Below are 19,463 nucleotides of genomic sequence, written 5' to 3'. Positions count from 1 at the left end.
TTTGTTTGTGAGATATTGTTTTGAGAAAAAGTACCCGGAGAGATCAACACAGCTGCAACTCTGTTATATAACATATTTACTATTCATGATGGGAGGAGAAATAGGTGTTCCCTACTGATTTGGATTCTTTAAAAGCTGGATTCCGCAAAAGAGGGGGCACATTGGGCACTCTTTAATTCCACCTTTTTACGTGATGTAAATTGTTGCCGGTGACTGGAGAATTCTCTGTAAAATAAATCATCCTTGCAAGGTGTTTTTTCTTACAAAAAATCTGTCTTCAAGTCTTTTGGAACACGCAAAAGAGGACAAATTATTAGCCTCTTTCAATACAAGAAGGAAAATGGTGGCAGAAAGGCAAAGGACTGAGGGAGAAAGTGAATCTGGACAAAGTAGAGAGAATCACAACATGTAGAACTGATTTATTTCGACCCTCTTGCATCAGCCATTGAAGCAGATGACTTAGCAGATGCTGACTGACCAATTAGGAAAACAAAACGAAACAAAACAAAACATACAAGCTAGTGTCATTCTGGTTTGGGTCGTCTGAGTAATTTAGCAAAACATTCTGGCTAGCCTGCTAGCTAATGTTGCGGCTCTATAGCAATTTGGATTTTTTTTAAATCCAAATAACTTTCTAGTACTTGAGATTTTTGGCTTCTCACAATAACATGTAAAAATATGTTTGACACAAACTCAAGATCACGTTCGTGACCTCGTTACCTGAAGATGTTGTCTGATATTCTGGTTTGGGTCGTATTTGAGTAATTTAGCAAAACATTCTGGCTAGCCTGCTAGCTCATGTGGAGAAACAAAACAAGACAAAACAAAACAAGCAAATATCATTCTGGTTTGGGTTGCTTTTGAGCAATTTAGCAAAACATTCTTGCTTGCCTGATAGCTAATGTTGCTGCTCTACAGCATTTGGATTTTTAAAAAAATCCAAAGAACTTTCAAGTACTTGAGACTTTTGGCTTCTCACAATAATATGTAACTTCTGGATAAGTTCACCTGGAAAATGACAAATCTCAAAAGGAAATTTATAAACATAAAACTGTATTTTAGAAGGTCAAATAAAACTGAAGCTGAAACTCTGAACTCAGCAATTTTTTGATCTCAAATGAACTCTAATGAATTTCAATCACATTTGCGACTTCATCACAGTACAGAAACAGTTTTTGTTAAAGTACTAAATGTGATATAAGGTCTTGTTTTACTGGATCTCAATGCAGCGTTTGATACAGTTGTTCACCTGTTGAACAGGTTGGAAACTTGGGTGAGGTTAAATGGAACAGTCTTAAAAATGGTTCAGGTCCTTTTTTGGAGGAAAGGAGTTACTTTTTGGATCAGATCGAATGGCCATGACATGTGGGGTCCCCTCAAAGCTCAATCATTGGTCCTCTTTTGTTCAGTCTGTGCGTATGTTACTTTTGGGTCTAATGCTTCAGAACAACAATGTTGGCTATGTAGATGACATTATTTGACAATGTCCCCAGATGACAGCAGTTCAATGAACAGCTGGATGAACCAAAAAAAAAAATGAGGTTGTTGCTTCCCAATGCAGTAGACTCGATTATCATAACGTCTGACTGGACTCGCTCAGAAGTGCATATCAAATAGCGGCAACTCGGTATTGATTCTATCAATTGAAATGACTTTTTTCCTCAACCACCAGAAATCAGTTTTCAATCATGTATGACGTTTTGCCATTTATTTGACTATACAGGAAGACATGCTGACACCCCATGACTCAATTTTTGTTTTACACAATGCAGACAAATGTAATACAACAAACCAAAAGCAAATAAATAAATGCAAACACTTGGGAAAAAAACAATCTTATTTTTAAAGTAATTCTACTCAATGCACTTTGCACTGCAACTTTTGGCAGCAGATATTGCCTTAAAGTACAAACAGCAGTGAACCTTTTTCAACTGTTTCTTGTCCTGTGGCCAGAAGTGAACTCTACCTTAGCTTATTTTAGCACAAAGCCTAAAATCTTATCTTATCTTATATCTGCAATTAGCTGTTCACAAACTTTGCTTTAATTAGTCTGGAAACTTAACAAAAACAATCTTGACATTTGACACAACCCTAGTCGTACATAAAGACATGTGTTTACGGACTGTTTAAAACAATTTTTTTTAGCAACCTTATCGAACTTTTGGAAGCACGAGCATATTTGAATTACGTGGAGAGAATTTTTGCTGTAAAGTGCCATTTTGGATTTTAGGGGAGGAGACAGTTGATACTGAGTATCAGTGCTTACAAAAGGTGCCACTGTTGACAAAAGTGAAACATGGAACTTGTGATATTCTCATCTCCCCTTCAATGTGGTTCTTCTTATCTGATTAAAATCTCTTTAAGAGAAACAATAGACAAGATGTTACATAATTTGGCATCAATCTGTAAATGTCATTTGATAAGGTCACTCTTCTCATGACTAATTTGTAGAAATCTAAATCATACAAAGAAAACCTTATTCACCAATGTAAAAGGCACATTATAATGGCAACATGGGAAAAAACTAAAACATTACACATGCTCAATTTCAGTCTCGCGACAGGAAGCAATTTTCTTATTAGCAAGAGTTGTCCCCTTTTAAACATAATCATGAAACAGCAGCAAGGATGGGTAAAGGATGAGCTGCTCTGCTTTAAGCAGGCAGTTGACCTTGAACGAAACTGCTACCAAACATGGAAGTTTAGAAAAATCTGTAGAATATGCTAACCAGCAGTCAAAAAGTTCATCAATTATCGCGAGAATTGAGACGAGGAGGTTTTTAAGCTCATCATTGTGATTAACACTTTTACGCTAGCCTATCTTGACACGACAAGACAAACATCGCAATCTTTCGATTGTGCTCAGTCAGCCGAAAAACAAAAAGGAGAGTGAAGTGCAGAGATGATGGAATGTAAGCGCAAACCTTTGCAACAAAAAAAAGTGGGAATTATACACAAGTGCAAATGTTTTTCCTGTTATTTTGATTGGGATGAAGCCGTTTTTGCACAGTATCACTTCTTATTTATATGCAGATGTATGATCAGTAAAACTTGGATAGAATATTCTTACAATTGTCTGACTTTGTTTATTTGAATGTGTTTCCCACCTTCCCAATAAGCAAAAAGATCAAGAAATTGTTTCTGTGTGAACAAAAGACAAGCTGAGAAAAAAAAAGTATGAGATGCTGACACAGCTTATTTCAACCACTCCCTCTGACATATTTTTCCCTTTAGAAGGTCTGCATGAACACCTCGTCCTTCATTGAATGTTTTTTTCACATTGGACAGTGCATGACGTCTCCAGAGCCACGATGTGTGTTCACGGCCAAGCGCACGTATGCACAATGTGTGCGTTTGCCCGTGCACGTCGCAGGTTCTATGACAGTTTCTGACTGGCGAAAAAGGCCTTGGTCTCTCCGCAGGTGGGATTGGTGCACAGCGGGCAGCGCAGGGTCAGCTGGCGGGAACAGGGCTCATTGGACTTCAGGTGGGACTGGACCAGTTCTGCCAGAGCCTGGACAACGAGCAAGATAAGAAATGTAAACTGGTTTCCCTTCCTTTTTTCTTAATTTTTTTAAAAATTATTTTTAATAGCTCAATACCATTTATTTTGCCACTTCTATACAGTAGGAGGTGGCAAATCCAGGTCCAGAAAGTAAAAACCCTGACACAGTTTGGCTTTAGCCCCAGGTGCTAGCTAGCTAGTTCCCTAGCTAGTTCCCCGGATGCTTGTTTACATGCTAGGGAGCGAGCTAGCTAGCACGAGGGCTAAAGCCAAACTGCCACAGTTTGGCCTTAGCCCCAGGCGCTAGCTAGCTAGCTCCCTAGCCAGCTCCCCGTGTGCTTGTTTACATGCTAGGGAGCGAGCTAGCTAGCACGAGGGCTAAAGCCAAACTGTGGCAGGGTTTTTAGTTTCTGGACCAGGATTTGCCGTTTGTCTGCACTTCGACCATGCATTGCGCTATTATACTAAAGAAGAGAGTGACAGTAGTTAGCGAAAGTATACAGTGAACATCCACTAAATGGGTTTTTACAGTATACAGCCCCACCCCCCCCCCCCCCCCCCCGACCCATAGTAGTACAAGTACTCAATTCTTGAGTAGTCGCCAATTCCGATACCAAATATCAATACCACTTGTGCATACCACTGCCACCCCCAAAAAATAATGACGGATTATTTTAAATGAAGATATATATCCTAAATACAGTGGTCCCACTCTACTTTGTGGTTCACTTCTTGCAGATTCACTCTATCGCAGATTTTTATCGCCCCCACTTTCAGTAGTGAGTACCCCATAAAATTCTTTATTTAAAATGATGCTATTTTGTCCTTTGTTGTAACATTTGAGTAATTATAAATAACATTTTTTTTCATTCAACACAATCTATTACATTTTTAATCAAAATAGAGAATATTTGTTAAATTAAGAACCGTGTACCTTAACTTTAAATTTTTTTGGGCATTTAACTTCTTTTAATTCTTTTTAGCAAATCAGTGTCCCATCACTCGTGAGCAATTTTTTTTTAGAACAGACCCCAGTTACTTGTATGCAAAGCGGGTCCCCGTCCTCCCCCCTCTGTTCACACGTACTTGCAGAAGTAGAACAACAAGTTGATTGAAGGCAATTAATTTCAAAGAGGCTTCTGTTCAAGCCTAAGAAGCGCTCATTAAGGTGACAGACAGTATTAGCGTTATTGAAAGAACAACTTTTTTTTTTTCTATAACCATAACTTTGCGGAAATTTACCATTGTGCGTGGAACATATCACCCATGAAAAGTGAGGGTAGCACTTTTCTACACACTAAAAACTGTTGGGTCAAAAGTAACCCAACTATGAATCAAAAATGGGCCAATCAACTTTAGGGGTCAATTTGACCCAACTTTCTTACTTGTTTTATACAAAATGCCCCCATTTTTGGACCCAAATAAAAGGATTTGACCAATATTTATGAGTTGTTTTACACAAAAAGACCCATTTCTCGACTCAAAGTTGGGTCAAATTCGGTCCATTTTTGACTCATAGTTGGGTTATTTTTGACCCAACTCTTTTTAGAGTGTATTCTTCTAATTTGTCATAGCTACTTCCTTTTCATAAAATGGCCAAAAGAGGGCAGCCATCGTTGTGAGTAACGATACCTTAAACTAAGGCTGGTATTGCCACAGATATCCGGTATTGGTACTTTCCCATCCCTAGTCTGTTCATTTTCATTACCCTGCTTTCCATCTATTGTTTTTTTTCATTAGTACAATGACACCGATCATCACACAAACACACACTTGAGGTGTCGAAAATAAACATTATTTTGTCATAGTACAGTAGCTATTTTTGAGTTGTGAAATAGTTGCATTGTTCATTCAAATCAGAAATATTGGGGGTGACCACTAATATCCGCAGTGTTTGAAGTTATTAATATAAATTTTGGTAACGGATGATCACGGTTTGCAAACTTTCGACTGTCCCTGGCACAATCCCAGTTGGACAAGTAACAAAGTACTAGCATTTAACACTTCTGCTGCTGATAACAGTAAGTATTGACAGGTGTACACGGTGACTAACATCACAACCAATCAATGGCTCTGTGTATGAAGACTGGCAGGTTAACAGCCCAATGGTTGACTGAAATGCTGGCCAATGATTGTAAATAATCTCGGCAAAGCAGATGAATACAAGTCCTCTTTACAACATGTGGTGTACTCAAAGGAGGGGAAGTTATCCAAAAGTTAATACAATATAGAAGACATGAAATTTGCTATTGATTTAACACACACACACACACACACACACACACACACACACACACACACACACACACACACACATGGGCCTGCCATGGGGTCTTTGAGCAAAGGCGGGCTTGACCAGCCAGACAGCTGGGCAGTTCAGTTCTACTATAGTCAGCTCTTAAGATTCCCATTGATCTGTTCCTTGCTTTAATAAACCCTCTCTCTCACTCAAATACACACACACACACACACACACACACAAAATACAACACTCAAAGAACTATTAGAGGTGGAGCAGTTAGCTGTTGTAGGGCAGACAGTAAAAGGAGGCAGAGGAGTGAGGGATAGAAAAAAAGACCGTCAGAAATGAGAGACAAGAGAAAGGCAGAAGATAGTAAAGGGGGTAGAGGGGAGGGAGGGAATCCATTTATTGACAGCATCCTGTTTGGAGTTTACATATTCCACCAAACGGGCTGCCGTGGTCTCCTGCGTGTCTGTCCTGCATCACCCCCTCCTCCTTTCCTTCATTAAATCTCACAACTACAGTATCTCCTCTCCACATATGTACATACTTGCTGCCAGTCATACATGTGACCTAGCCATTAGCCATTAGCAATTTCAGATAATGGAAAGAAGAAGTGGTACAAGTATCTTATGTGCCTCATACAAAGGAGTAAAATGTGTTTAGGCAATTATATTCATCTAAGTAAATACCCATAGAGGAGTAATAAGTAGTATTAAACTTGTGCAATCGCTGGCTGACTAAATACTAAACTAGCGGCGATTGCGGTTAGCCTCAAGTAGCTTTCAGCTAACGTCCGAGTCTGCTAGCTTTCACTGCCCATTAGCGAGCAGTGATGCATTATTTCAATGGAGCCACCGGCAGAAAAACGCTAGATTGGAATTATCTACTATACTATATAAGTATTGTTGCTCGTTTTCAAAATATTCAAGCAATGTGAAATAAATTAGAACTATAAAAAACAACAACTGAAAATTGCCATAAATGTCATGCAACTTTATGAGGAAAAAAAGCTTTATTGGGATGTCAAGGTCTTTTTTTTTTTTTTTTAATTAGGCCCATCATTCATTGCTTTTCGGGGAACATTCTTCGTATTAAAAGTATTATGTGGCTATTCAACAGTTGAGTACTTGAGAAAAATGTGGTATTGCGTATCCTATTTCAAATAGTGGTGTGTAGGAGAAATGTAAAACTGTTTGCTCAAATATGTGTGCGTGGGTGCATGTACCTTCATAAATAGAGGATTCCCATTCAACGACTCTGCTCTTCTGAGGTTCTCCACACCACACTGACAAGGGGAAAACAACATTCAAATCAAATCAGATTAAAAAGCTAAAGCAGCAGAATAAAATAACTGAAATTTTCATTTTTTTCCCCATATATAGGAAATACAAGCGGTGCTAAATAAAGTTCACAGTGAAAAAAAGTATCATTAAAGTAATGTGTGTTGGCATAACGTGAAGGGTTTTCATTTTTGCAGTATTTTTTTTTTACAAGACAAGCGCTTCGTTCGGAGCTTGCATGTATTTCTTACAGTAGATTTCATTTTCTTGTCTGTTGAGACACTTGAAGTGGCTCAGACTGTTTAGTAGAGTTCATGGAGTGCCCTATAAATAAAACAAATCATTTGATTGCAATTTCAACACGGAAAACATTGGAACGGAACATTCACTAAATGATTTCATATTAGTTTAAAGCTTGTCGTTTATGAATAAAGAACTAGCGCAGCAAAGTGTGTGTGCCTTTGTGGCACCAGTCACATTGATCTGTGGTCACCTTGCTGGTGCCATCCGACAGACACGACACTCGGCTGCTGGACATAGACAGAACCTAACACACATCCTGAACAATTTCTCTGGAGACCAGCGATCCACTGATGTTACTTGATCCTGTAGACGGCAGAAGGGTCCCGACCAGACTGGACCACCAAAAAATATAGACCATTAAATTGGGTGCCCCCATGACAACGAGACACTTATCTCCTTCTAAGCAGACACTAACATTACGAAAATGTGTCCGTACATTGTTGTCAGGGTTTTTGCAGGTATCTGCAAATCAAATTCAATGCTTTTTAATGACATTTTTAACTTAAAAGTAATTTAGTGCCCACGAACACACATATACGCATACCGTTTATATATTAGGAGTATCAGTTGATTAAATTTTTTTAACCGGAATTAATAGTATGATTTCTATTGTTAACTCGCATTAATCGCAAGTTCTAACTAAATACTTTTTCAAGTTTTTCATATTCATTAACTAACATAAAAGTAGACAAATACAGTAACAAAAAACAAATGTGGTTGTATCTTTTATTTCACTGATAAAGTAAGTTTATAGTCAGTAATTCATAGTTATTTGAAGTTAGAAAGAAATAATCAGTTAAAAGGAATGCGAGCCATCGAGCCAGATTTGTGTTGCAGTAATTTTCTACCACTAGTGGGCGTTAGTGTTTCATGTTGGACGTTGGTGACAGGAACAGTACATTTTTGTTTTCAAATTCAGAGAAATTGGTATTTGGAACATGAAGCAACTTGTGGACGCCAGCCGATTTTGTTAATTGTAAATAACAACCAGTCACCAATTCCCACAAAAACATAATAAATGTCATATTTTATATATATATATATATATATATATATATATATATATATATATATATATACACGTTTATTATTGCTAAATAGACATTTTGCACAAAACTGTATGTGAAATAAAGCATGAACAACAATGTTTTTACATCAACTGTATTTAAATTTTTAATGCATCTAGGCATCGTATTCAATGCTCTTTAATGCATTTAAAGCCTTAATTTGAGCTAGTTAAAAATTTAAATACAGTGACATTTAAAGCTGGTTGTATTATTTTACTCTGCCAAAATGAAATACAAAGCGTTATGGTAGTTTTGTTTTAAAACTTTGTTTTTGTTTGTTATGACAATAAGGTGTATGTATGTATTTATTTATTTATTTAGTAAGTTGGGGGCAGGGAAGGAGCCACATTTCCAAAAGGACTTTTGAGCTGATTTTTTTTGTTTGTTGAATAGACATTTGGTGAGTGTAGTAAACATCAATTGTTCCTAAATGGATCCAATAATAACTTAAAGTCGACTCAACAAAAACTCAGATCTTAACTATTAGTTTAATCTTGGGCATTATTCAAGCAGTGTGCAGACTGTGTAGTCCTCTGTATGATTTTCCAGACTGGATGAAACTTGAGCAACTTCTCACCTCCTCACCCAGCACCTGTCCATACTCGATGTCCAGCTCGTGTAAAGTCTCGATGTGGTCGGAGGTGAAGGCGATTGGCACTAGCAGGATGTTCTTTTTCCCCCTTTCACAAAGGCCTTTGATGACTTCGTCCGTCTGAGGGCCGAGCCACGGCATGGGCCCCACCTGAGGGAGGAAACGCAGGACATGATGCATTCAGTACACTGAGGTAGATGACTATCTCCATTACATAGACAAGTGGCTCCATCTTGAGGTGAAAAAATAAAAATCAGCTACTTGGAGAGTTTCAGTTGGTATTATTGAACATGCAATATGATTTTAAAAAAGTGTGTTTTTTTTAACAGATATTAGTAAGCACTTTGAGTCGTTTCTTTGCATGATAATGTGCTATATAAATAAAGGTGATTTGACCGCAAATTAATGAGCATGCTGACTGAGAATTTGGCTACTGTATAATATAGCAGGAACACCAAAAGAAGATTTTCATAAAGGTTAATAGGTCATGCTACAGCGCATTTTTTCAGTGGGGGAAAAACAGTTTGGTTCTCAAATGTTGTGTTTGCATTTGTAAAAAGAGGTTTACGATGGGGATAGACCGTTTATCAGCCAGGCCGATTATCAGCATTTTGATAAATATTGGGATCTGCCTTTTTTTTTTTTTAATGTGAAGGCCGATAAATCAATTTAAAACTGTGTTAACTTGAGGAAATTATTCATTTGAATTAACTAATCTGTTAACTTTATGTGGGATGCTGCTGTCCCTGGAAACTCTCTGCACCTTCTGTTTTTGCTTGAAATTAAAACTGAGATAAGCGAAAATTTAACATTTCAGATATTTTTAAAGTTTGAAAAACTTTACTGGAGAAAACAATAGGGAGCTATTTACTTTATTTATTTATAACTTTTAAAGACATGCTAATGTTCCTGGGAGGACCTTGAACTTTTTGCTAGAATTTTAAAACAAAGAAGTAAAATAAATAAACAAATAAATATATATATCCATTTTTTTTATTTCTTTTTTTTCGCGACTTCCACCTCTGGCCCAAAATGTAACTGCAGAATCCCAACTGTGGAAAGTTAGCAGCTCATGCGTGCAGTGTCGTATGCTAGCCAACACCACAGGCTAATGCTAGCACAACGCCACATGTCGGCTACTACGCAGGGACGTGCATGACGTCACCCTCCACCACTCCACTCTACTATAACGGGAAGATAAAAGCTGAAAGGTGTAGTCAGAGTAAAAAAGTCAGGGCTCTTTGTACTCATCTGGGCATTGGTGGAGCATGCATGATGTATTAAATATTACCTTTTTAAATGGCACAATGCATCTTTAATAGTTATTCAATAAACATATACTTTAAAAATATTCAATAAAGAGTTGTAGTTTGTATTTTTTTTATTTTGATGCTAAAAAAAATTCCTTGTAGTGAAAGTGAATATCGGCTCCAAATATCAGTTATTGGCCTCCTTTACTTTTAACTCTTTGACTGCCAAAAACGCTAAATAACGTTTAGTAAAATCCTACGGAGGAGCGCTGACGACGTTAAAAGACGTTCACCAAGTTTTTTTTTTTTTTTTTTTTTGGGAAACGGGTGGAGGAAAGCCTTGGCCAGCTGTGCTGAAAGTATCAAGCAGATCTAGTTAGTATAATGACTATTTTTGGCCCCTAGATGGCAGCAATGACTCTCTTTGGACAAGATCCGGTAGGCGTCAGTAGTAGAAGACGTGAGGCGGAGCTAGAGTGTTGAGGGGACAATGGCTGAGAAAGCGAAAATGGCGACCGGTGGCAAGCAGCTCACGCTTGATCGTTTTTTTCAAAGAAGAGAAGCATCAACCAGTGCTAAAGAGCACATTGATGACGACGATGATGATGATGGTGACTCCGAGGTTGACGCCGAAGTTGGAAGTGTTGACGCGGCGGCTATGACCACGTCATAAAGCCTCACCGGCTAGCGATGCTTACGCCGGAAAACGCGGAGCACAACCGAGCACTTCTACTCAAACATACAATCAGACGACGAAGAGTGCCCCGAGTCCAATGCATATTCATCGGAGGAGTGGATACAGTCTGATCACGGAGAAGACACTGGTTCTGGACTACGATGCCACCATGAATGGAGCGGATAAGATGGATCAGAACATTTCTTACCACCCGGTATAGGAACTGAAGGACATGAGGAAGCCAGCCGTAACACCACCGTAACGTCACCGTATCATGATCCTGAGAGTAGACTTGATGGCAACATGGCCAAACACACACTGCAGTATATACTTGCTATTCCCCGGAAAAAAAAGCCAGCAAAAAAGTGTAGCGTCTGCAATCGCAGTGAAACTAATCTGTTGTGCAAATCCTGCTGCGTCCCCTTTCACGCAGGGGAGTGTTACAAAAAGAAAAACTGTATTTGAAACATCCACACAATTGTAAATAGTACCACGGTTGCACACATTTGTAAATAGTTTGCCAAATTGTTTTGTCAAATTGTTACGCTGTTGAATGTAAATAAACATATTTTGCTATCAAAAAACACTTTTTCATTGTTGGTGGCAGTGTTTTAAAGAAGTAAAGCACTGTTTAGGTGTTTGTGGCATCATTCATGGAAAAAAAAAAAAAAGTGCATGAAATAATATCGTTTCACAAAAAGCTTGATTCCTCCGTATTTTGTTTCAAAACAGAGCATTTGGGTGAAACTAACCATTTTCTATTGTTGATTACTGAAAAACGGAATAAGGTAGAAACTAAAAATTTTCTGTGGACCTTGAAAGATCAGTCAAAATGCTTAAATCGGCTGGCACCCACGGCATCCCTTTTCTGAAAACGTCTGGCAGTCAAAGAGTTAATAATCTGTAATAAGCGGTATCGATGAGCACCACTAGAGGGAGCCGGCGTACCGCTAGACACTTTTGAGAATCAGTGTGACCTATTACATGTTATTAGGATCTATGCTTAACTGTAGATTACCACCAGATAGATCCAGTTGATTGATAAGGTTCTTAAGCATGCAAACATTTACCCTGGACTGCCACACAAGTCTGTAAGGGTTACAGTGTCCGAGTCTCTCCATAACTCTCTGGACTGTGGCGCCCACTTCCTGGGGGTATGGGTCACCTCTGTTTACAACCTGCACACATTACACAACAGTAGCACTGTCGCTCATAATTGTTCATAGATTAGGTTGTTTCATCTAGCAAATATATATCATATTCCAATTCGTTTTACTGTATGACAAATGCTTTCAGATTGTGTCAGCAGTAGATTTGATATAAAAATAGCATACAGCCGGACAGGCAATATCATGTTGCACTTACAGCCATAGGAAGTGAATGGGCTGAGAATAGAATCACGACATCATCTCTTTTCGCGTCAGGAAACTTCAGCAGCTCATTACTGACGTGTTCTGCAAAACACTGCACGTACACACACAAAAGGCAATTATTATCTCAAAAAAATTAAATGCAGCGTCCCTCTACTAAAATGACATCCAACTATATAATGAGGCTTGCGACTCAATCGTTGCTATGACAACTTTGTGCTTACATGAAATCTTTGTAATCATTTGCCCTCCTGTTCTTTCTGCCCCATTAGTGCTCGTGTGTGCGCGTGTGCGTCTCACCTCCACCAGCAGAGGGTGTGTGGGCCAACGGTCAATGACACTCCAACACATTTTTGGCCTGTCGCCTTTGTTTCTATAGTAACGGTAGATGGCGTTTAAACTGCTACCTGTTGAAACAACAACAAAGAATCACATTAAGAACAAAAATATAATATTGTTAATAATATCTTATTACTTACGTAATTTTATCACCAAGCAATTGTTGAATTTATTGGTGAGCAGTAATTGGCTGTGGTAACAAATAAAATAAAACTACATTTCACCAAAACAGCAATGTGGAGACTCCCTCAAATCTTTATTTTTTATTTCTTTTTGGAGCTTGTACTCTATCATTTGGTGCTGCCACTCGATAATGCTTGAGGAATTTAGCAAACGGGTCAATATCATCATAAGGTGCCTTTGAGGCTTCCCCATTTCACGCCCCAGAAATTGAGAGATTTTTCACTTAACTTCATAATAATTGTATAAAGTACGGTTAATGCTTTGCAAATATGCAAATTGTCAAGCTCCCACACTTAAAAAAAACAGAAAATGTACACAAAGACAACAATATATGCGAGGTAACTAACAGGGTGGACATTTTTAGCTAATAGTAGCATTTTATGAGCACATGGTTGATTTAGCAACATGCTTCAGTTAGCAGGTTGACACTGTACTTTTAAACAAATGTATTTTGAATTTCTGAAGTTTTTTTTTATTTTTTATTTTTTATTTTTTTTAAATCAACTGATATTTCACGATGAGTGGACATTTTAAGAACGCTTGACAACATCCAAATATACACACAATACGATTTAAATTGTTAAATATAAGTGCAAATAGTTTCTCTACATCTAGCCTCAATTGAAGAAAGACAAAATGTCTTCTAGCATGTGTTCTTTAAACAACTTTTCAGATTAGCGAAATGTTTTCTATTTTAATCTTTGATGCTTTGCTTTAAAATTCTAGCAAAAATGTTCAGGGAGCTCACAAGGTCATTAGCATGTCTTAAGAACTTAAATAAAAGCTTTAACAAGTAAAAAGAGTTTTCCAAAATTGCAAAATAACTGAAATGTAAAATTTTCACTTATCTCAGTTTTAAATTCAAACAAAAACGGAAGGTGCAGACAATGAGTCAGCAGCATCCAATTTAAAGTTACCTGATAATTTAAATAAATAATTCCCTCAAGTTAACACAGTTTTAAATTGATTTATTATCGGCCATCACATTTATAAAAAAAAAAAAAAGAGAGAAAAGAAAAAAAGGCCGATGCCGATATTCGACAAAAATACTGCATATGGGCGCCGATAATCTTCCCGTCCGATAATCAGTCTATCGTAATGTCGTTGAAAACATAAGCAGATTTTTAAAGAGGCAGTAACCTCATAACTACAGAGTGGACAGCGGTTTTGGGGACACATGCCAAATATTCAATATGATCATGAATACAGAATATACATGATCAAAATGGCTCATTTGATCAAATAGCGTGTTGTGGGCAATAAAATCATGTAAAAAAAAAATTGTATTCAGAATTGTTTAACCATTACTACACGCAATGCATTTCGCAGAGAAATGTGTGCCACACACTTCAAATGAAAATATAAATGAATAAAACAACAGAAACTCTTTTTAGAGACTAATTGTACTGGCATGTGTGCAAATATTTGGCCACCTCCTTTTTGTTACACCAGTTAACCATGCAACACCCTCATTAGCGTGGTGCATTGTGGGAAAACTTTCTCAGTTCTACGCCATTATCCGAAACACTGTCAGTGTTTATTACTATGATGTCAACAATAGATGACGTGCGTCTGTGACCTGTGGTGGAGCAGCTGTACTGAGGATATTGTGTGAAGGCCACAGCTCGGTCCACTCCGTCTTTCTCCATCTCCTCGATGGCCTCCTCAGTCAGCGGGTGGACATACCGGAACCCGATGTAGAACTTATGAGGAGCTGGATGGGAAAGAAAAAGAAAGATTTCAAAGTGATATGTAAAGTAACGCTAGAAGCTTTTTAGGGGTGTGGAGGACAGCAGACTGGCCCGGGACAAGTTATCAACAACATCAGTTTTGAGTTTTGCTGTTTAGGGTCCACTTTGTGTTATCAGTGAGGTGTGAAGCAGGCGTGTCAGCAACCGCTCCTTCAACGTGTTGCTATCTTCATTTTGCACCCGCAGATTGCCGCTGATGCAGACAAGAAGTCATGTAATTTCACAGTAGTCTGAAACTGAGGTAAAGTTTCTGGTGTCCAGAAATTAGTGTAGACATTTCTTTACATTATATTTAGGTGTCCCAGGTAGTCAATAGTTAACTCACAATTAATTGCAAATTTGATATATGTTTAAAATGTACAATACAATATTTATTCTACATTTTCATACTCTTGTTAACATAAAAATTGATTTTTTTTGTTTTTAAATATTGATACAGTAATTTCATAATAATTCATAAAATGGAGTTAAAATTAAAAAGATATACTGTACTGTAAAAAATGAATGTAAATATTTTGTTGGTCATTTTACTGCCACTAGATGGCATAATTACATTTGTAAGACATTGGTGACCACTTCTACACATTTTCTTTTCATATTAAGAGCTATCTAATCTTTATGATGAAGTAGCTTGTTAAATTCTGCACATTTTTAAAATTGTAAAATGCAACTTGACCCCCAGTCACCACAAATATATGCATTATTATTCAATTTATTACTGCTAAATGTTGACGTTTCTGCTGCGTTGCGACTTGAATTCCCCCAGTACCGGATTTCCAAGTAAGGGGCACTAATTCTATTATATCAGTGTTTCCCACACAATGTTAATACTTGGGCGGGCCACCCAAGTAAACTGGCCACCACCCAAGTAGTTTTCAATTTTTTTTTATTAAAAATAGATCATTTTTAAACACATGCCGTGACCAACTATACCTACCGCATGCAACGTTAGTTCCCCGTCACTTTGTGGATCGCGAGGCTAGAGGAGATGTAGTAACAGGATTGAGCCACCCCACACCCCCCCCCCCCCCCTCAACCCAAATCTGTAGAAAAACACTGTATATTATAAGATATCATATGATAAAATCAATACATGGAGCCTGCTTTTTTTGCCACATGTAAAAATGCATTTCTTTCTTTGGGAACGCGACAGGCGAGATGGCAACACCTGTTTATAAATATGCTGTATGGATGCTCGCTCTCACCAGTCTCAGGGCTCATTTCGTCCAACAGCCTGACCATGCCCTCTCCCTGCATGGCGGTCCAACGTTTGATGGGCGAGCCCCCTCCGATCTTACTATACTGCTCCTGAATCTTTGGCGTGCGGCGCTTGGCAATGAATGGGCCGAGCTTACTGTGGGGTATAAAAGGACGATTACACCTGGTAGGTCTATCTCTTGTAACTGAATATAAAATCAGAACCAACATTTTTTTTTTTTTACGTATTGCCCTTAAAAATGCATTATACAAATGTGTTTCGACAACATTTCGTACTTCTGTACTGGGAGTTTCATCAAGTCTGTGTCCATGAAGAGTCTCAACAGGAAGTCGTGTACGTCTTCAAGTTTTTCAGGTCCTCCCATGTTCAGCATCAGGATGCCTGTCTTGGGTTTCCTGCACAACAAGTTCCAAAGCAGGAATTAAAGTGAGCCAATATCATAATCTTACCTCTGCTGCAAAAAATGTGTCTAATTTATTGATAATATTTTTACATGGTATAATAACTCACAACATTAGATACTTTACATCTACGCAATCTAAAAATCTGTACCCATGTACCGTAAGAAATATTTAAATCACCACCCAAATGTTTCTTTAATGGTTAATTAACCATTCTGTAAAAAAGAATAAATAAATAAATAAATAAAAATTATATAGTTAATAGGGCTGGGCAATAAATCAATTTATTTCGATAAATCGTCATTTTAAAAATCGAATTGTTGAAAATTTGCTAAATCGTGAAATCAAATTTTGTGTTTTTGATTATTAAAGACTGTTGTTCTTATGTTCTTTTACATCCAAATATTTTTGTAATTTTGCACAAGTGGCAGAATGCTGAATGGGTGCTTTACAAGACATGTTTACAATCGCTACCAACTACTTAATTGTGGCATTTAAGCACAAACTATGAATGCTAATGAAAGTTTATGATTTAGAATCAGTACACATTATTGTTGTCTGAACATTTTGCACAGGAATTTTTTTTAATAAATGAAATCATTAAATACATGTTTGCTGGATTTATTAGATTAAAATCGTGATCGTCCTGAATGACTGCAAAAATGTAGATTTTATTTTTTGGTCATATCGCCCAGCCCTAATAGTTAATGTTAAAATATATTGTTATCCATGAACTTTCATCATGAATTTTCTACTTTACTGTATTAATATTCTGCCTCTCTTGTTTTAGTGAAATGAGGTCATCCGACTCCAACCTCCACACATCCCCAGGTGGGATGCAATAAAATCAAGGTTTCTTATTGCTTGGGACCTTCAGTTAATTTTAGCACCCCAATTACGGAACTTTTCCCATAACTGTCAGAGAAAAATTCAAAAGGTAATCTGAAAATAAGCGAAAAAGTTTGTTTTTCATATATGCTGATGCAATCATTTCAAATTAACTTAGTAGTGAAATATTATTTGTGTGTGTGTGCATGCTTTTCACCTATTGTCCTGTGTTTCTGGGGTCGCGTTATGGGCCAAAGCTGCAACAGTGGCGCGAGTCCTCATGCTTAGGCTGACACTGCTCCTGGCAACTGCAGCAGATCAAAAATAAAATCAATCTGACATATTAGTTACTGAGTGAAACATGTTGACATACAGCACTTAACAATCGGTCACTTTTTGTTTCAAACTATGCATGAAGAAAAAGTTTTTTCCAGAAAAGAAAAAAAATCCTAAATGGTTGTTGGACACATTTTCTATGTACTGACATAGCTCAAGTGGTAGAGTGGCCGTCCCTCATGCTGAAAGTTGCGGGATCGTTCGTCAACCCTTGAGTGATTTTTTGTTGTTGATATTCTACTCTCTTCCAAGTGTAAAGTTTAGTCTGTTTAGACTGGGACCTATTGTCTTTAAAAAAAAAATGTTTTTAGTAAAATTTACTTTACGAAATTTACTGTGTATTTTGTTTTGTTATGGGCCAGAGTGTTGCAGGTATTAAATGTTTTCATCCTCCAACACACCTGATTCTAAATATCAGGATCGTTATCAGGCTTCTGCAGAGCTCGCTAATGAGCTGAATATAGGAATCAGCTGTGTTCGGAAACATCTAAAACCTGCATTGTCGCCGTGGTTACTAAAGTCAGGCACACCTGGATTAATTAAGGAGTGCTATTGAGTTCAGGAAGTAGTGGATTTGTGCAAAGAGACTATTGATTTGTTAATAGAAAGGATTTTCGTATTTTCTTTTGTGTTATATATGGAGCTGCAAGTAAACTATTCATTCATTCATTCATCATCATCATCATCATCACGCCCTGGACTGCTTGCCAGTCAATCACAGGGGACACATACACCAAACAATTACAAATAAACAATGCACACGCACATTTTCACAATCTTCAATTAGGCTCATAGGTCTACATGTTTTTGGAATGTGGGAGGAAGCTGTATTACCCAGAGAAAATATTTTGTTGACTGTTGACAGACGTTTTGGTGGGTGTGACAATCAGTGGTACTTTTTACTTTGCTGTTCTACACCCAAATCTCTGAAAAAACATTTATTTCTCATGCTGCAATACCTTAAAACGCCGCCAGGGTGCCGAATGAGATTATGCAAGTTTAAAATGCCGAAATTGTGTAACTCAGACTAAATGCTCCACTGAGTAAATTGTAATGTTTCTGGTTAAAACAAACATTACTCGGGAAAAAGATACTGGAACCAATATGTACATTTAATTACACAAAAGTAACAGTGAACATTAAAACACACTCATGTTGAGCTGTCGTTAGGCAAGCCCAATTTGAAGTTAGCGACGAACGGAAATAAAAATTTAGTTTACAAAATAAAATAACATTTAAGACTAACCTATGATTTTAAACTTGTAATAGTGGTGGGACAGTAACTGGACAACAAAGGTGAATCATAAAAGGTACTTAATAATTAGGGTCGTTAAAACATAGATTTAAAGAGACGCAAATTACAATAACAAACTGTTTTTTTTAATTACGGAAAGGCCTGACCGGAAATTGAGCGTCTTTAACCATTTAACTTGCCACTGATTTATGAAACTGACGCCAATGTCAACGATGTGTATTTACTAATTACTCCGTGTAAGGCTACACCATTCATGACCTTTTAACTATACCTAGACAACACCGCAGACGGAACAATAGTTTACTCAAATAAATAGCAACTCGCATGTCTATACATTGATCGTCCGAGGCTAACTTAGCTCGGTAGTACTATACTCACATTGGATCAAGCGACCGGCGTTGCCCAGGACTGTCATTATGATAGTTTCCAATTGTTGTCGTCCCACAAAAAAACGCGCTGACAAATAAGTCGTGCACTTTTGGTCTCTTCAACTGTGCCTGCGGTTGTTTCCTCCTCCCGCGTATTTCACTGTTCGATATGTGAACGAGATTCCTTCAGCTATCGCCTCCAGCTGGCTGTGTCTCAGCAATGTCAAGTTAGGTGGCATGGTTATTACTTCCGGATATTGTTCAAACGTAAAAACTTCTCCAAAATAGACTTTTCCATCCAAATACGGAAAGCATATGCCGTACTAACAGGATTGCATATATTTTCTGTGTAGGTTGAGATTTAGAAGGAAGTGAAAACAAAGTTGCCTCCCATTACAGATGAAATAAAAGCAATAAATTAAATATTTCTACACGCAAAGCGTAACTCCTTTATTGTATTTAATTGTTTTAAAAAGCCACACAAGAACACAACTTC

General features: G+C 37.6%; 1 protein-coding gene across 1 annotated transcript; it reads right to left on the bottom strand.

The window, feature by feature from the left end:
* Positions 1-1,693: 1,693 nt before the first annotated feature.
* On the bottom strand, positions 1,694-19,197 carry fech (ferrochelatase). The gene is made up of 11 exons (XM_077543013.1): positions 18,978-19,197; positions 17,226-17,316; positions 16,055-16,174; positions 15,766-15,914; positions 14,389-14,523; positions 12,588-12,694; positions 12,283-12,381; positions 11,988-12,095; positions 8,977-9,141; positions 6,975-7,034; positions 1,694-3,513 (listed from the first exon to the last, which is right to left on the bottom strand). The coding sequence occupies exons 1-11, from the start codon at positions 19,012-19,014 to the stop codon at positions 3,376-3,378; spliced, it is 1,209 nt and encodes a 402-aa protein (XP_077399139.1). The 5' UTR covers positions 19,015-19,197; the 3' UTR covers positions 1,694-3,375.
* Between the last annotated feature and the right edge of the window lie 266 nt (positions 19,198-19,463).

This window comes from Vanacampus margaritifer, chromosome 14 (genome assembly GCF_051991255.1).
Source record: "Vanacampus margaritifer isolate UIUO_Vmar chromosome 14, RoL_Vmar_1.0, whole genome shotgun sequence".
NCBI classification, from domain to species: Eukaryota; Metazoa; Chordata; class Actinopteri; order Syngnathiformes; family Syngnathidae; genus Vanacampus; species Vanacampus margaritifer.
Note: the sequence above shows the minus strand (reverse complement) of the source record. Positions and strands in the feature narration are given on the sequence as shown.

Excerpts from the sequence above, each read along its gene's own strand:
- fech (XM_077543013.1), bottom strand. The coding sequence starts at position 19,014 with ATGACAGTCCTGGGCAACGCCGGTCGCTTGATCCAAT. Across the intron at positions 12,695-14,388 it reads GTACAGCTGCTCCACCACAG|GTAGCAGTTTAAACGCCATC; the intron begins GTCACAGACGCA and ends TTGTTTCAACAG. Across the intron at positions 7,035-8,976 it reads GACAGGTGCTGGGTGAGGAG|TGTGGTGTGGAGAACCTCAG; the intron begins GTGAGAAGTTGC and ends TCCCCTTGTCAG.